At 35.7% G+C, this 18,787-nt stretch overlaps 1 protein-coding gene across 2 annotated transcripts in view; it reads left to right on the forward strand.

Annotated features, from left to right (window-relative positions):
* The window catches only part of LOC139671256 (dynein axonemal assembly factor 11-like), a 57,336-nt gene that overhangs the window by 19,433 nt on the left and 19,116 nt on the right, over positions 1 to 18,787 (forward strand). For both annotated transcript variants that reach the window (XM_071553823.1, XM_071553822.1), the window contains 9 exons: positions 1,260 to 1,427; positions 4,288 to 4,365; positions 6,195 to 6,367; positions 7,309 to 7,508; positions 8,626 to 8,814; positions 11,913 to 11,990; positions 14,657 to 14,722; positions 16,363 to 16,432; positions 17,267 to 17,362. In XM_071553823.1, the coding sequence (XP_071409924.1) occupies positions 1,260 to 1,427; positions 4,288 to 4,365; positions 6,195 to 6,367; positions 7,309 to 7,508; positions 8,626 to 8,814; positions 11,913 to 11,990; positions 14,657 to 14,722; positions 16,363 to 16,432; positions 17,267 to 17,362 (1,118 nt within the window). The remainder of the gene's footprint in view (positions 1 to 1,259; positions 1,428 to 4,287; positions 4,366 to 6,194; positions 6,368 to 7,308; positions 7,509 to 8,625; positions 8,815 to 11,912; positions 11,991 to 14,656; positions 14,723 to 16,362; positions 16,433 to 17,266; positions 17,363 to 18,787) is intronic.

Below are 18,787 nucleotides of genomic sequence, written 5' to 3' on the forward strand. Positions count from 1 at the left end.
AAGGGCCTGGTCATCTATAAATAGTATAATATACACAAAACCAGTGTCATTCCTTTCACAAAGACTGTAGTTTGGGCTGTACTGGTATATCGTCTTCCCAGCTTGTAGGAGATCTCTCTGTGTGGATGTGTGCAACCATTCCAGGACCAATGATAAAACTGGATAATTTCACAAAGCCTTCCTGAGATAAAGTGAAAGAATACTTCTAATTAAGGCATGGTAGGAACAATTTGAACAGTTAGCTGTCATAGATCTCTGTAGTTTTTCACTTTACTTATTTTTCTTCAGAATCTTTTTGAAAGGATTAATTTTTGGGGGGGTTGTTGTTTTAGGTTTTTTGGGGGAGAGTTTCATTAGCAATCATGAAAATACCTATGCTAATTTAAAAAAAAAAAACTCACTAGTTTTTTTATCAATACTTCACTGTAGTTCACTCTTGTCAGGGAGAGAAAAATGCCAGCACTTTTTGCTGCAGTGGGCTGGAAACAAAGTACTAACACCTGGCTCAAGAGTAAGCTTACAGAATTTCTTTACTTTCATTGTACAGAACCTTTCTACTGTCTGAAAGATTAGCTGGCATTAAATATTACTACATGATAACTCTGAACCCAGGTCACTGGTGTTTTTCAGCCACTGAAACTCCTTTGCTGACTACTAATAACTTGATAGTGCCTAAGAAATATCCAGGTATACATTTCATTCTAACAAACATTTATAAGCATGAGTTAGTTATGGCTTTGCCACAAAAAAGATCTGCCCACTTTCAACATTTATCTTGCTTCTTTCTGTGCACAGTGCTGAAGAATATGATGATACACTGCAGTTAGTTTGCTTCCCTCCCACCCCCCCACTGCTATCACTGTGATGGGAACATCTGGCATCAGGAAATAAAACAGCATAAAACACTCCATTTCTTGTCTATATGAATCAATCTGCAACCCGAGATATGCAGAAAATAGTGGCTGCTGGATTAATTTCCGCAAGGGTTATATCAAACTCTTACAGAAGACTCAGCGGATGTGGATTTTTCTAGATGTTAGAGGTGACATGAGTGTGTTTCACAAAAGATGCTTACTGTGGCAGAGTTGGGTGAGGTTACTTGGTACTCAATGTCTTTTCTTGCTGATTTTATTTTTGTTGGCGTTCTTACAAGGCTATTTGGTATGGTGGGACATAATATTTTAATGAGTTTATAAGTTTTCATAAATCAGATGGCAAAAATGACTACGGGGAAATATGACATCTAATGTTTCTTTCAGTCACTGAAGATCTTGTTCGGAGACGTGCAGAACATAACAACTGTGAAATTTTTTCACTGGAAGAAATCTCTTTACATCAGCAGGAAATAGAAAAACTAGAATACCTTGACAAATGGTGTCGAGATTTAAAAATTCTCTATCTTCAGAATAATCTAATTCCAAAAATTGGTAAGTGTTTTCTGGATATGTTTCTTTTACAATGGATTTACATGCAGGATTTTGAAATTAAGGGAAAAAAGGTATTATGTTATACTTTAAGGGAATGTACGGTGAGTAACTACAGAAAGGTTCCTTGTGGTTGTGCTCTTACAAGAGTTCATTTCCTGATTTCTTTATTAAATTTCTGAGATGCTCAGAAATTTGCAAGAGAAATTTTAGATGAGAAAGATACTATTGAGATATGTGTCGCTAGAATATGAGTGTGGAACACCTTTTATAGATTAAAATCTCAAAAATCAAGATATAATTAAATGTCCCATTTGTGGCAAACAAAGAGTTTAGCATATACCATGGATTGTGATATTGTAGGATCAGCTCTGTTCAGAGTCATTTTTAAATTAGGTTTTAATGTCAACATTGAAATAAGTTTCATTTGCATAAAACAGTTGTTTTTGTGCATAAACCAAACTTTGTACAACAAAGTCTCAATGGTCTTCCTGCGCCACAGGAGAAGATATAATTTCATATGGTCTGTGGTTTGTGGCATAGATTCATGTTTCTTTGGCTTTCTATTGAAAGATGCAACAGCAAGACTATGGCTGGAATATCTTAGGCTCTACAGTCAATGTTTAGATGAAGAATGAAAAGTTGGAAGTGTTTAGGTATTATATTAGCATATCTCTTTGAAGTTCCTTAAGAGGAATAACAAAAATACTAAAGTTTTAGGATTAAATTCTGTGCTCAGAACTTGTAGGCAGGTCCTTTAAGTTCTGTGGAGCAGCTCATCAGGAAACTATTGGTACTGATAACACCTGCGTTTCTTAGAAGGAATCTTCTCCTGAGACAATAAGTTTTTTGAAACTGCTTTATTCTGCTTTACCCCCTCAAAAATGAGACTCAAATAAGTTGGTTTTCTCTGTTACTGTGTCCTTAATAAGGCACAAGATTTCATCCTGTGGTTTTTCTGTCAATACTCAAGCCTCCTTTAGGTTAGTGTGGGATATCATATTCAGATTGTTGCTTTTTGGACTCAAAGATTTTTTCGGCAATTTCATTTTTGAGACATGAAGTTTTTATCTTAGCATGATTAAACTGCAGAAGTTGGAAAAGTGTGCAACGTAGTGAATCATATATTCTTGTATAATGTAATGGCTTCCCAAGTGATACCTTAGTAACTAATGGGATAAAAATGCTAAACAAACACTCACACACAAACACTGCCCCTGCACTGCAGCAGGTGACCAAACCGGTTGCCAACAGGAGTTGTGTTACAAAGTATTGAATTTGAGAGTAATTCTTTCAGTGGATACCAGCATGTCCCTGCAGAGGACACAGCAGTTCCAAACATGCCTCTGAATCTCAGTGGAATGGTTTATATTGACTCTATTTTCATGTGTCCTTTCTCTTCTTAAACAAAATCTTTATGCAGCCCTCAAGATCAGACCTGCCTACTAAGCAAGGTTGTCAGGCATCCAGTGAATGGATGAGTCCTGGTTCTCCTCTCTAGGAAAACCCCCAAACCAAGATATCCTTGGCTTCAACATTCAGCTGTCTCCCAGGCATACTGCCATTACAGAAAGATTGTAAGAAAAAGAAACATCCAACCTAAGCTGCACAAGTTCTTACTAGAAATTAATTTCATCATTTGTTTGTGAATTATGAAAGAAATATTTCTCCAAGGTCTTGGTACTAAGTGGTAGAATTCATGTCACCAAATTTGTAGACATCTTTGTGTACAAATTACAGTATCTGTTACAGTATCTTCCCTTTATAACCAGTGGTGAAGAAAAGCTGTATTTTTGTACATGATTTGATTTACAGCCAATTTAAGGTAAGATGAACTACACCTTGAGCAGCCTATTTATTGATCATAGAAGAGCCCAGACAACTAACTCAGCTGCAGACCTGTGGTTGTCAGATGAAGCTACCCCTGCTTGAATTGCTTTGTTTGCCTCAGTAGGCACAGTTTGTACAGCAGTTATTCAGTATAGCTGTGAATTAGAATTTGAGGTAAACTTTATGAATTCTTTGGACAGATTTTCCAGTTGGATCTTCAAAATGCAGTGCTTGGGAAGAAATTGGTAACTATGTCACAAGCTGCCCTATGTATCTTGTCTCAGATTTAAGTCTCTGACTTGTGTGTCATGTTTCTCAAGTAGTCTTTGCATTTTGCAGACATTTTTGGAAGTGATGAACATTGCTGTTACCTTATTGCCCCTTTGCCCCCTTTCTGTGTTCAAAAGAGGAAATGCTCCCCACTCACTGTGAACCTGCTGATTCCAATAGGTCCTGGTGAAAACAGTACAGGTTGGACTCCAAGCTAGGAGAGTGTGTGTGTGTTTTTGTTTTGTTAATACTGAACCCACAGAAATCCCAATTTGTAAAATTTTTTAAAAGGGAGGAGAAGTTTCTTGTATTAAACCTGTAGGTTAAAGATCTCAAAAAATTAAATATATACTAAAAATGCCAGTATTTTGTATGTAAGTGTAAAACTCTGTTTTTTTAAAGCTTGTCTAAGTATAGCCTGATCCTTTCTGAGTTTCACCACAGATGCTTTTTGTATTTGTCATGCTCTCACCATACTTTTTGACCAGTCCTCTTGCATTAGGTATGTGTTTTATGGATTTGTGATAAAACATGTTTATAAGCTTCCTTATTTCCTTTTATTTTAATTTGTGTTTTCAGAAAACTTTTTTGTGTTGTCCTTTAATTAATATTTAAATATTAATGCCTAATAATGTGGTGCATGTTCAAGTTGTCCTTCCTATTTTTCTACTTTATTGTTTCTTTGAAGTAAAGTGAGCAAGTAAAATGATAATGCCCTTTCCAGTGCAGAGAACTGAAATAATGGATCTATGCTGTGTTACAGAAAATGTGAGCAAACTAAAGAAGCTGGAATATTTAAATGTAGCTTTGAACAACATTGAAAGAATTGAAAATCTGGAAGGTAAGATTTCAAACAAACCATTTTGCTTTTTCATATTAGAACACTTGTGACTTAGTGTAAAAGAGAGTGGAAGCCACTAAGTATATCCACCAGTAAAGGCATTTTGTTGATACTCAGAGTCTTTTTGTGTGCAAGATTTCAATAAATGCTCGTTTCTGACAAGTGCTGCCTACTGCTGAAGTTTTCTCATTGAACTTTCTTAAAATTTAACATTGACCTTTTTTAAATGTCTCTGTGTCATGTTTCAGCATTCATCTTCAGCAGTTCAGCAGTCAAGTGTCACACACAAGGTTCTGCTCTGAGCACAGGTTGCATTGAGGGGGTGTGGGGTATTTTTATAGAGGTTTTCAGATGATTGTTTTTCACTGCATGAAATTGTGTCTGTTTTATCTCTTTTTAATCCTTTATCCTGCCACTTTTTCACATTTCATCTGCACATTCCAAGATTATAATCTCAGAGTTAGAGCCACCCATAAACACATTCTGTATTACTTGAATAATTTATTACTTGACTGTTTACTGTTTCTTGATTCTGACGAGGCCAGTTGCTGACTCTTTGAGATATGTACCTTGACAAAGGAACAGTAAAAAAAAAAAAAAAAAGCTGTTTCTTTGGTTGGTTGGATTATTTTTTGTTGTTTTTTGGTTGTTTTTGAGTTTTTTTTGTTCATTGGGTGGTTGGTTGGTTTTGTTTGTGATTTGAAGTCTGAAAGCTGATTCAAGAAGATGGCTTAAATTGAGTAAAAAAATAAGCAAATAGTTTAAACACAAATTTATAAAACTTGAGGAAATAGGTAGTGCATCACATATTTGGAAATTTATTGAGAAAGTTGCCTTTGTTTTCATGCCACTCAGTTTTAAATTCATCTATCAGGCTACTTTATTTATTACTGTGATCTGTCATTTACTTATGAGTTAGAACCTTTGGGAGTGACCCTTTCATAAACTTGGGTTATTTAAATCCACAAATATATCATTTTCCATTTTCCACTTTCCTTCATCTCCATTGTGAATAAAACTTGCCAAATAGACCAGGAAAGGAAAAGAAGTGATTACAGTGATGAGCATTGATGTTGAGCTTACTCTTAGCTGAACTTTATTACTCTTAGAGTCAAGGTTCTGATTCATGGACAGATCATGACAAAAGGAGAGGCTGATAAATTTTGAATCCAAATTTTCCAGAGCATTTTGTTATCCAATATAGAGTTTCTATTTATAATTGCTTTAGTTAACATTTTCTCATCAGTATTTGCAATTTAACCAGTGATAAAGTATTTAATATGATAGCTGAGTCCATGTAGTGGAAAACCTCTTCTTAACCTGGAGTGAAGTTTTAGAAGACCTTGTCCTTGCACTTGAATAACATTAACAAAGATGAATCATACACAGAAACGAAACCCATAGTTGATCCTGCTGTCCTGAAGCAATTAGATAGTATTTTAGCAATATGGTTAAGACTCACTTGAGGAGGGGTATCAAAGCCATCAAATTGTTAAAAATGAAGTCCAGCTTATCTAAAAATTAAACACTTAGTGGCTCATCTATAAATGACCACAAAGTTTTGATACCAATAAAACCAGTAATGTTTTGGTATTTTTTATTTTATTGAGTTTGTTTCCTTCCTATAAACGTTATGACAACATAAGCTTTAGCTGTGAGTCCCTCTCACTCAGAGGGAGTGTCAGAAAAGATGTATTCTAATAGAATGAAAATAGTTTACAGAACATACAGACAGTTTTATATATAGGTGTGTGTGTATTTGTGTGTGTATGTATGTCATGTACATTTATGTTATGGACAAATTGAATCAAGTTTCTTTCAAACTTCAGGCTGTGAAGAACTGAAGAAACTTGACCTGACAGCAAATTTCATTGGTGAACTCTCCAGTACTGAATCCCTAAAATGTAATATACATCTGAAGGAACTGTTTCTAATGGGTAACCCATGCACTGCATTTGAAGGTTATAGACAATTTGTAGTGGCAACACTTCCTCAATTAAAAGTAAGGTTTTAAAAATTACGTTTAAATCCAAATAAAAAATTAACATTGTAGACTGAACCAACTAATCCTAAATAAAATAAATGCCTGTACTGGGAAAGTTGGTAGCATTTTTTTACAGGAAATTAAATTATATTCTGAAAAGTAAGTGACTACAGTAAATTAATTATAATATTTGGTTCTGTTTTGACAGAACCACATGCATTTGAGATCCTTAAACAAAGTTTTGAAGAAATAATGCTTTGTACTCTTCTGACTCTTTTTTTTAATTGGTTTTTATATGCATAGTGTATTTTTAAATTATTATCATTGTTGCAGAAAGTTTCCAGGTTGTTGATGCCACATGAACAATCTATTCCAAACCTGCTTTGCAAGGCAGTAGATGATACAAGTTGGTGTAAAAATGTGCTGTGTTGAATTGGCTGCAGATACTTTGAGACTGAGGTTCTGTGCAATGACCAGACTGATGTAATGATTTCCTGTCAATGGACCAGGCAGTCCCAGGCCTGAAATACCCTCCCACACTATCCCTCAGAGATGCCACAGGTGTTTGTCTGACTTACTAGAGTACCTTCAACTCATTTAGTTGTCGATAAGCTAACACATGGAAAGAAATAATTTTGGGCTGAATCAAGGTCAGGCAAATATCAGAAATGGCTGAAGGGACTCTCTCTGCTGTATAGTATAATAAGACCAATTGAAATTCCTGGTAAATGCTAAAAGCAGATCTCAGACACACAAAAGCATTTTCAGATCTGAATAGACAGTTACTGCTAATTCTTTATAATAGAATATAACTTACATAGTGCTATGGAGGTTTGAAAGGTGCATTTCTAATTGTATACAGAATTTTCAAAAATAACCTACAGTTTAATAGATCTATTGATTTGAATATGTTTATAATTTCTCACATATCTTTATTGATTTTTTCCCCCTTTGGGAAGTATTTGGATAGTAAAGAAATAGAACGCTCAGAGAGGATTAAAGCACTTCAAAACTATCCAGAAGTGAAACAGAAAATCAGAGAACAGGAACAAGCTTACCTTCTCAAAAGGGCCAGAGAAAAGGAAGAGGCTCAAAGAAGGATGCAAGAAAGAAAGGACAAGAAACAAAACCAAATGGAATCTAAGCTTGGATTTGACAGGTAACATTGAGCAAGAATAGTTTGTGAGTAAACATCATTCTTCTCTTTTATTATTAAGAAGTTCAGTTTTCCTCATTAAAGAGTATATGTAATTCCACTTAAATATTTTGTTCATCTGTATTTTTGATTCAAGCAGAGTTATTTGTCCTTATGCATGTTATCTCTAATGAAAAATATAATTAATTGCAAACAGTTTGTTATTGACCTGCAAACAGTGCAACGGAATTTTTGTCCCAAAACTCCAAACTAAGTTGTCTGGGTGCCAAAATAGTGTAATTGATAGCTTCTTTCAGGAGAACAACTGGAAATTTTTATTTAAGGTAATGCAGAGGTTCCAGAGAAAGCAGTTGTTCTCCTATAATTGTTTTTGCTTTAGCATTATTAGATCTGAAGAGTGAAATGGAATGTTGCGGGTCTTTGGTGGTGTCAAAGGCTGTGGAATGTTGCTTTTCATACTTCTTGCACTTCATATCACTGACACTGCCTAGACAGGCACAGGATTTTTGTCTGGGGTCATCTTCCACTGCAGTTGCCATCCATCTTATTTTTGATGCAATAGAGACTAGGTTCCATGGAACTGCCTATGGAAGTTTGTCCTCACAGATCACAGCTGTATCATAAATTTAGTTTTCTCCTATTGTTAGAGAACTGCAATGGCTTATAGCTAGGAGAAAAAATTATTTAGGTGCTAAGATGGCACTTGAGCAGATGCTTATTGCTACCTTGCAAATTTCTAATCTGCTGCTGCCTGATACTGGGAATACTTAAACATCTCATGGACTGAAAGTTTTCTCTCACCTTAAAGTTGTGAGGGTATCTGAAAATTCTGCTTCTGAAATGAAATCTGTTGAACTATCTATCAGGGTTTTCAGAGGATTAGGCATAGCCATATTATCACTTCTTAGTCAAGTCCATGAAAAACATAATGTCAAAACGTTTTGTTGATTGACAAAAGAAGCAGAGCAGAGAACGTTATTCAAATATGTAAGATACTGTCCTTGATAGGAATTATATGGTTGTTATTATTGGTTTGAAAAAAGTATTGCAATAATACATTATCAAGTACTGTTACTCTTCCTGCATTTCATTTGGACAATATTCCTGTGATCTTGTGTAGCCCAGACTCCTCACAAGAGAAAGAAAACCATCGGGCAGAAGGAAATGGAGAGCAAGAAATGTGCAGAACAATTGAAGATGATGAAGAAGACAGAAGATTTTGGGAGGAACCTACACCATATACTCCAGAATCTAGATTAGAAACTCACAGATATATTGAAGAGAAACGGAGAGCCAAAGACAATATAAGGTACTTTTTTGTTTTAATATATTCTGTGAATTGAAGAAAGAGAAATTTTCAAAGGTACAGAGAACAGGTAGGTGACTGCCAGACATTAAATATTACTGAGAATTGGCAGCTTAAATCCCTGTTGCCAATGAAAATAGGCTTATAAATTATAAATTAAATATTCAGATTGTTCATTTTGTTTCATTTTCTAAACTTCATTTATGGTACTCTATTTTTCCTCAAATAGACCTTTTGTAATTTCTCTTTTCAACTCCATTTTATGGAGCTTAGAAGTTTCACTTTTCTGTCAGCTACCTAATATGTTTTGTGCAGTTCTATGTTTAATATTCTGCTAAAAGTATTTATTGACAGTGCAGATTGAATTATATAGATGCCACAAGGCCATGCTACCAAATTTTTGCCCAGATGGCATTTCAGGCACCTTTTTTATGTAATGTTTTCACCTACTTTATAAAAGATATTTGTCAAAAGTAATAGGATACTTCATGTTATCTGGGCTATTTGGCATGGTGAATGTGAAAAGTCTGAAAAGCCTTTAAAACTTTCTAAAGTTGTCACTGGTTTTGCTGAACAGGGAAGCTTCATGCAGATACTAGCAAAAAGCTGCTGGCTTATCAGTTCCACAAACATTGTAACCAATGTCTTTTTTTTTCCTTTCTTCTTATATAATTTGTGCCAGAGATTTTTTTAGCTGTTCTTTTTTATGGGCATGACTTTTAGAAGTTTTATCAAGCCTAAGTGTTGAAAAAGTCACTCCTAGGGAACTCTCCCAGAAATCTGGAAATGTACATAACTTGTTGCTATTATTAATTCAAGGTCTAGTGCTTTCCTGGAAGAGCTCCGTGAAAGCAGACTCTAGCCAGTTAGAATTTCACTATGTTTGGAAGTGCTTTGCTCTGGTCAAAAGCAAATGTATTCCAAAGGCTTCCCTTTAAGGACTCAAGAAGAGTCCAAATAGTGTTACGAAAAAGATAGAATAATTATTTTCTGGATTCTTCTAAATTTCCAAGGCATTCAAAGAAGATATAATGCCTTTCATGGTTCATTTTCTTTTGCTGCTGAGATTTTTGTTAGGTAGCATGGGAAAGGTGAGAACAGAAAAGCGCCTCTGACAACTTCAGCTTCAAATCATTGTTGCTGGTGGACAAGAGCTGAAATGTATTTTTAATATAAGTTACTCAATATAAAAGTATGCATATTTGTGTATAAATTCATTTATAAAAGGATGTGTATTTTAGTATAAAATTGACATGAATAAATCTTTTGAGCAGAGTGGTGGGTCATTCACTTTTCAGTGTCAAGAGTAGGAATTCAGGTATAGAAACTCTTAGCCCACAAATCTCACATGAGAACTCTGATTACACAATAGAATAGTATTTAACACATGGATAACTGTCTCTTTCTTAAACAGAAATTGGTTTTATGTAGTCATACTGGTAGCTCTACTTGAGTGTTTTTATTTCTTCTTCAAATATATTGTATTTATAGACCAAATCTATTTTTATGCTTCTTTCCCCCAAAGGGTCCTAAATCTTAAATACTTTATATCCCTCATTAGTGATTTACCTTTAACATTCTCTTAACCTTGAATTTATAGTAGGAAACAGGTTCAGGAACAAAAAACCCCAATGCATTGCTGTTTGGGTTTTTTTGAGAAGTGTTTTCTTTTTAATATGCTGGCTGAAGGAGCCATACCCACTATACTGACCAGCTGAAGAATGGATTAATGCAATGTGACAATTACAGTGCTGTATTTTTAAGAGCCATATTTTACTTAGGTGTAAGCAGATTTTTCTTTATTCGCATTATAAGATTCCTAACTCTTCATTTCTTTGCTCATGATCTAAACCATTTAAACAGGAAAATACCAGTACTAGAAGTTCTAATGATCTTACTGTGGTCTGTTTTATTTGAGCACATAAATTTAAAGTAGATTGTCTATTGCACTAAATGAAAGTCAGCTATAGTTTAATTGCTGACAGCTGGAAATAGATAGTGAATATTAAGGTAACAAGTACATCATCAATACATCAGGAATATGTATTGTATTTTTGGAAGGAAGATTGTAGAGGGATTTCTTACAGAAAATGGTCATGTGAGTGATCCAGACTGTATGAACTCTGTGAGATTGAAGCAGCTACCGGCAAAGAATAAACAAAGGCAAAGCTGCTGCTGAGTGGTAAAGAAGAAATCACTCCCCAGGAGTTCCTGGCAACTCCCCAGACTTCCACACAAGAACTCTTGAAAGTTTTTCACAGAACTCTTGAGATTCACCTGGGAACCGTTAGCATGTTTTATCAAAACACTGGACTTGGAGTTATGGAATATAACCAATAAGTAATGTTGCTTTATGGCGTGACAATTACTATAGCAAATTAGCACATAGCTTTGACCCTATATAAACCTCTTGCAGTGTATCAATAGATGGCATTCTACCTAAAACCATAATGGTTCGTTGTGTGATGTCCTTTGATCCTCCGCTTTAGAAGGTCACAGTAAAAAATAGGATAAATACATCACCAAATAATCTGTATGTTTGCACTTGGTCATGTTTGGTACTGCTTGTAATCTTTTTGACCATTAAAATTCCTTTTTACTAGTGTAAAATAGTCACTGAGAGACTGATGCTGTTTGGAGATAGGCCAAGCACTGTTTCAGTAGGAGTTATTAAGTGAACATGAATAAAAATCCTTTAAAATTGCTTGCACTTACCTCAAACCAGTTAGCAGTAATGACACCTCATGATTAGCTTGACCATTCATAACTAGTATCCCATTTTCATGCATTTAAGCGATCCACTGTTTTCTTCTGGTACACCAGATAATTTGATACATTACTGTTTGATAACGGATATTGTGACATGCAGAAGAAGTTATCCATGTACAATGTGATATTACCAAGCATTTGCTCATCTTTAGATTATACCCTTTATGTGCAATTGGAAATGGGATATAATGTGTTGTGTTCCTGAAATGAATTGTAGCCTGAACATCAAATACCAGATAATTCTTTTACCATCCTCCTTTTAGCTGTTAAACATAGTAGTGTTGAAATTTTAACCATTAGCCATAAACCATTTTTGTTTCTGTTTTGTTAAGGGAATCAAAAAGGAGAGAGAAGCTTCCTTGGACATTGGTCACTGCAGAAGGAAAAGTTCTGAATGTGAATGTGCCCAAGTATGTAAGGTTAAGAGGTTAAACAGTCTAATCTCTTTATAGTTGACTTGGGAAACTAGTTCAAGATATGTGACAATACAAAAATAAGAGGACTGAGAAATTCTCATTGCAGTATTATGTTCTTTGTGGGAAAACTTTCTTCTAAATTTATATTCTGATGCTGGAAAAAGAATCAGTCTTCAGTGAGTGAAGTGTTGAAGATTGTTTAATTTAACATCTTGATCTTACATGATTGAAGAACTTGTTTTTCTGTAAAACATAAGATATTTTAGTCTTTTGCCTTCTATGGTAATGCTCGTTCTTGGAGCATCTTGTTAATAGTGGAAAAAGTTTAACTGGTTTGACTATTGAAGATAAATGTATATGAGCAGCCACTTTAAATGTGGAAAAAAACCAAGTAGTATTTCTGGACAAACTCATTCTGACCTTTGATGACAGATGTACAACTGGTAGAACTGGGAAGGGACATGTTATCAGCTTCTATGGCATGAGACCCTTTGATAATGAGTGAGGTCAAGAGAGGCTGGTGATACAGGGAAGTGTCTTCTGTTTTATCATTGACAAAGGCACCTGGGTATTGAAGTGTTTTGGAATGACATTCCAGGGATATCAGCCATGTATTGTCATTAGTTTCACTTAAACCAAACCTTCCTTTTCTAAGGAAAAGCAGGAGACTGAGAATGCAAACATTGTTTCCTTATAAACAGCTCCCAAGAGACCCTCCTACAAGGGACTGGGGTCAGAAAGTGGCACTTACATATCTGCTGTTCTCTGAAGAAGTTTTTTTCACCTTAAGACTTACATAGCTACAAAACTAAAGTTATGAAAATGCTTATCCTGCTTTCTAAATCTTGGAAATTTATAAATTCCTGCAAATTAAAGGAATGAGAAAACCTACATTATATGTAGTGCACAATTTTCAGTAGAACAGGGAGAATTGAAGGTAGTGGAAGAGTTTAGTGTCATGTTTAGTGTCATGTGGAGTCATGGTTACTTCATCTGTACCAGAAGATACCATGGTATTGATGTACTTTTTTTGTAACAATGTGTTGACTGAAAAAAAACATATAATATTTTCTAATCCAAAAAAGACAAGCCTAAAATAGTTTAAGTCTTGTGTTCATAGAAGCTGATTATGTCTCTGAAAAGCAGAGACTTTTAGACTAAAGCTCTAGCTATCTTTCTAGAAGAAACACAGAGTTCATTGTTAGTAGCAGCCCTGTTTGTGTCACCCAAATTTTCTGGATTAGAACTTAGTGTGTGGATGTGCCCACGTAAAGCCAGACCAATGAGCAGTTTTTGTCGTGGCTTCAACAAGATTATCACAGCTCTTCAGTGCAATCTGGCAGTGTATTGGAGAGGCATAAAGAAAGAAATACAAGTAAGCAGATGGTATTCTCCAAAGTTTTTGCTTCAGTGTGGACGTCTAATGTCCATAACAGTGTCCAAGTCTGTCTGCTGTTCTTTTGGAAGGTGAGGAAGAGGACTGGCTGCATGCTGCTGAGGACAGACTTCTCCAGTTCTGATTAAGCTTCCTCCTAGAAAATTGTACAGTTCTGTTCTCATATTCACCATTCATGTGTTAGTGAATTCTCAAAATCAGTGATGCAGTAAGAGGAAAAAGCTGTTTTGCAGTCTTTGTACTTTTCCATTAAAAATACTCATAAACTACAAGCTCCACAAATTTTCTTGCAAGTTGTATCAGAATACAGGAGAGCAAAGAGTAAAAAATTTACCATCTAATCTGTTAACATTTGATCATCTTTCCATTACCTGAACCCAGTGTATCTAAGGATTTTAATGTCACTGAAATAGTCCAGATAAATTACAGTAAGCAAAACCCTCTAATTTTATACTCATTACTAATTTATAAAAATATTCTCATTTATAGGTGATTTTTTTCTATTTTTATTCTAATACATGGGAAACTTTTGAGCATATGAGCAGAACTTAAAAGTCTAGACTGGATCTCCTTATAGTTGTAGCAATAGATGACATTTTCAATTTATAACGGGTAAGATTTGTTCATAATTTTAAGAACTCAGCAAGCAGATCACAAACATGCAACTAATAAAATCTACAGGCTCATTTTTGGCAAATGGAAAGCTTATAGAACCAAGTATATTATATAGTTATATATTACTTCGGAAATGCACTGACAAATGTGTGTGTATAAATGTATATATACATATATATATATTCTAGGCAAAATACTTGCTATGAGCAAAGTTTCATTCTTGTTAACATACTGTAACATCACTGTAACATCAGAATTACCAAGTTCTAGGCTTTTCCTGCATTTTGTAGCTGTTTTTTTCTGTGAAGATGTAACAGAGCAGGCAGTTTTCGCCACCAGATGTCTCTCGTTCTGCATTGACAGAATGAGCTTAATTTTAACTGACCTTCAGCAGTGGGTTTTTTCCTTTTTCTTGTGGATTGAGCAGGTGGAACAGAAAGTAAATATTAAGAATGACTTTGGTTCAAATGCCAGTATTGTTTTCTGTTCGTGGGGCAAGTTACAGCCGTTTCTAAAATGATCACATGACATATTGTCTAAATGGTACTTGTATTCTTTTAACATTGCTGGCAGTTGAAGTGTGCTGAAATGTTTGTTTATTCACTCCAATTGTATTTATACTGGAGGTGTTTCTTATCATTGTTACTAGGCTTCATTTCTCTTTGAAAGATGATGAAGAAAATAACCAGATCATCTTGGAACTTGCTGTTTACAGGTCAGATTTTTTCCCTCTTCATTTTTGTTATTCATAAGATCTAATACACAGTGTTTCAGTTATACTCCTCTCTGTACTGGGGACTTTTCAAAAGGAAAACAAAAAACATAGGGGTGGTGGACCAATCTTGAGGGTGTGCCAAAGAAGTGAAGCCAAATAAGCTAAAGACCCTTCAGACTGTTTTGTTACTCCTGAATGAGGACTGTGTCCTTTTGGGAACTGATGTTTTCTGCAGTCCACAGGCAGGTCTCCTCCACACCTGTCCTTTTATACTTATGTAAAATCTTCTCCATTCTTCATTTGCAGATGAAGGTTGTAGGGAGTGGGGTTTTTGATCATTCTTCGGCCCTAAAAGTGCTCCAGTACAGTTCACATCCTTCTATTTAAATTCTTCCCGTTCATGAGACACAGTAGGGTGACCTTGTCCTACTTTCCTTGCTTACTGGAAAGAGTCCATGGCTCATGCTAATTCTTGAACTATACCAGGGCATTGCCTGGAAAAAATTTGGTTGAACCAGGTCAAAATATGACAAAGAGACCTGGTAACTATTGGATAGTATGTATACTTCTAAGCGGTACAATGACCTTTTCCATTCTTCAGGAAGGGGCTGAAAACCCACAAGTTTATGTACCCATAGCAGGAACTTGTTAGAATAAAGCTTGAACTAGTTTTACAGCATAGAAATACCATTCTTGCCAGATGTTCTTCCCTTAAAACTCGTTGATTTCCCTCTAAAGAGGCCTGCTCTGTGTTTCTGAATTATAAGATACAAGTTTTTTGGAACCTCAGAAAATCTTTTCACGTTCAATAAATTGCTTAATGTATTACAGAATCAGAGAATCATTTAAGTCGGAAAAGACCTCTAAGATCATGGAGCCCAACCCTTGACCTATCACCACCTTGGCAACTAAACCATGGCACTGAGTGCCATGTCCTTAAACACCTCCAGGGGTAATGACTCCACCACCCCCCTGGGCAGTCCATATTGTAATGTTATGTGTTCACTTGTAAGAAATGCAGAGTAAATAATCTGAAAGATTCACCTGAGAAGTCATGTTATTAAAGAAGGGAAGTGGAGATTGCATACTTGTGCATTCACAGGAGTCTCATCAGGTGTCACATGATGAAGAGCAGATGTTAAAGTGAAGCTTTTACAGGTCACAGATTTTGTTTGACAGCACTGAAATGTAAAAGTACTGTGTTTTCAGGAATGTAAAGTATTTCTATTCATTGTTTTCTGGAAAATTCCATGCAAAAAAGAGAACTCATTTGCTAGTAATGCCTTCAGAAAGAAAAGTAGCAAAATACTTATGCAATTTTAAATAGAACATTGATTAATTTTCTCATTAATGTAAAATGCTACACTAATAGATGAAAAACCTTTTGGTTTTCCACAAAGATTTTCAATTCTTGCAGTTATACAATAGCTGATGGGGTGAACTTGACAGAATTTAGACATTATTGTAATTGACAGTCACAGTAAGATCACAGTAAAGTCCAAAGACTTTAAATCCTAATAATATTTTGTATAACTTAATAACTGAAACTTAAGTTTGTACTTTATAAACTGTGAAATCATGACAAAAGAGATATATGATTTATTGGAGATTTATTAATTTATTTGTATTTCATTCTGCAGGCACTTGGACACTTCTCTGCTCAATGTTGATGTGCAGACAACTTACATACGAGTACTGGTGAAGGGAAAGGTTGTATCTTCTTACTATATTCATTTCAACTTGAGATTTAATGTTTACCATAGTTTTTCAGTAGACTTTGGCTCTGATTTCTTTGAGTTCCCAGTTGTTTGTATCTATGCAGAAAGAATGTTCTTTCAATACCTGCTTTATTTTGGACCACATATAAACTGTGAAACTACTAACCAGAAGACATGCAAAGCCTGCAATGAAATTTCACTCTCATTCTCTTCTTCTCTCTTCTTATTCCCCCCACAAAGTGTACTGTAATTCACTTTAGAAGAGAGTTTCCTAGTTGCCCTAGGCTAGAATTTAGCAATTTCACAATCTGGAATTTATAGCTGACAGAAACCAGTGTATGTATATTCTTTGTATATTCTTCTGAAAGGCCATTTAAAATGTCATTCCAATTTTCTCTCTTCTCAGTAATTTTAACTTTGTCATCAATTTTTTCCAAAAATTCAAAATACTTACACAGTAAACCAAAATCCCTATTTTTGACTGTACCAACTGCATAAACAAAATTTCAGAATTTCTTTACGTCTAAAATAGACTAGATAATCTTTCTTATTTAATTGCCAATGTAAGTCAAGCATCATTTTATAACCTTCTTTAGAAATGTCACTTCAGGGATGGCAGCAGTTCAGGAATATACATCTGACTATACTTACAAGTAAAAGCTGTTTAGCATGCTTATTTATTAGGATTATATAAAGTGAGAGGATTTAGACCTATACTGTCCTTAAAATCAAAAATGTGATAGTGATGTTTTTGCATCTCTTCTGTCCATGTGAAAGAACGAAAAAAACCCAGCATAACATACATCAATCCCATATTTTCTCATAGCCATTTCAGCTTGTGCTCCCTGAGGAAGTGAAGCCAGACAGCAGCTCTGCTAAAAGATCACAAACAACTGGTCATTTAGTTGTCACCATGCCAAAGGTATGTAAAATAGTCTGAGGAGACATCACACAAAAATCCTTAAATGTTGTGAGTAGTTTGGGAATGTTTCTGAGTTACAGGTAACATCTGGCTTGCTAAAGATACACAGTCTAGCCTTTCCCATCAGGGCATATTTTCCAAAAAAGGAACATTTCATAAGGACAATTTAATGATAGAGCCAAACTTTAGTATTTAAAATCCCTTTAAAGGAACATTATGAAAAACAGTTTTAATAGAACTATTTGAATTTGCTTTATTTTAAACAAACCCAGCTTTGTATATGCTAGAAGAAACTTCAAAACATACAATATTATGCAAATGTGTAAGAAGATAGGGTTTTTGTAAATAATGAAAATAAGCAACATACCTACTTTGTTTTTTTCATTTGTAAAATATTAACAGTAATTCAGTTTTTCAAAATTTGTATAGACATATGTATGAAGGTTACATTGTTGTTCAAATAGAGGGATGATGCACTGCTCTCATGTCTCCTGTGTTTGGAACAGAAATGCTTAATTAATTTCCCTTTCATGCTCTTCCTGGCTGGAAAGGATCCACTTAACAGCTGCACCATGTACTGCAGTCACAGAGCAAGAGGGTTGTGACAACTCACTGTTTCAATTGAAACTGCTTGAAGCAGACAGGGAGCTAGAATTTTAGGGACATTGAATTCCAGAAATGGGAGTGGATTACATGGTGGGGTTCCAGGAGCTGAGGGAGAGGTTAATTAGCTGTTCTTTGGCTGTTATGCCTTGGGAGGGTTGGACTGCTCTTTGTCATTCCCTGGCAGACTATGTTTGCTGCTCCTTCAGCTATCAGCAGGTGACTCAGAGGGGAGTTGGAGGCGTGGCTTGCTCGTTAGCAGGAGAGTGAGAGGCTTTAAAGGGAGGGAAGGGAGCTGCTTGGCTCATTCCCTGGCAGGCTTTGTTTGCTGCTCCTTCAGCTATCAGCTGGTGACTCAGAGGGGAGTTGGAGGCATGGCTTGCTCATTAGCAGGAGAGTGAGGCGGCTTTAAAAACATCTCTAGGGAGCGCAAGCGACCTGGAGCGCGGCAAACAGGGCCGTGGCACGGCAGTTTGCACGGCAGTTCGAGGAGGCAGGGCGAGCAGGCAGGACATAAGCCTAGGTATTTCTACGGCCCCTTTTTTTTTTTCCTGTTTGTTTGTTTCTCTTTTCTACCTTTCCCCACAGCTCAAGGCAGTCATGCCTCCCAAAAAAATGAAAGCTGTTGCTCCTGTTACCAGTAGAGGGGTGTCAATACAGACAGAACCCTCTAAAAAGGATGCAGCCACTCAGGCCTCTGGCTGCATAGACTGAGCCTGGACCTACTACCAGAGGACAGTATGAGAAGCGCCTGCATAGGATGTGAGCAGGTGAATGATTTGCTGTGTCTGGTGGCAGAGCTAAAGGAAGAGGTCGATAGGC

The sequence above is a fragment of the Pithys albifrons genome, chromosome 4 (genome assembly GCF_047495875.1).
Source record: "Pithys albifrons albifrons isolate INPA30051 chromosome 4, PitAlb_v1, whole genome shotgun sequence".
Classification (NCBI taxonomy): domain Eukaryota; kingdom Metazoa; phylum Chordata; class Aves; order Passeriformes; family Thamnophilidae; genus Pithys; species Pithys albifrons.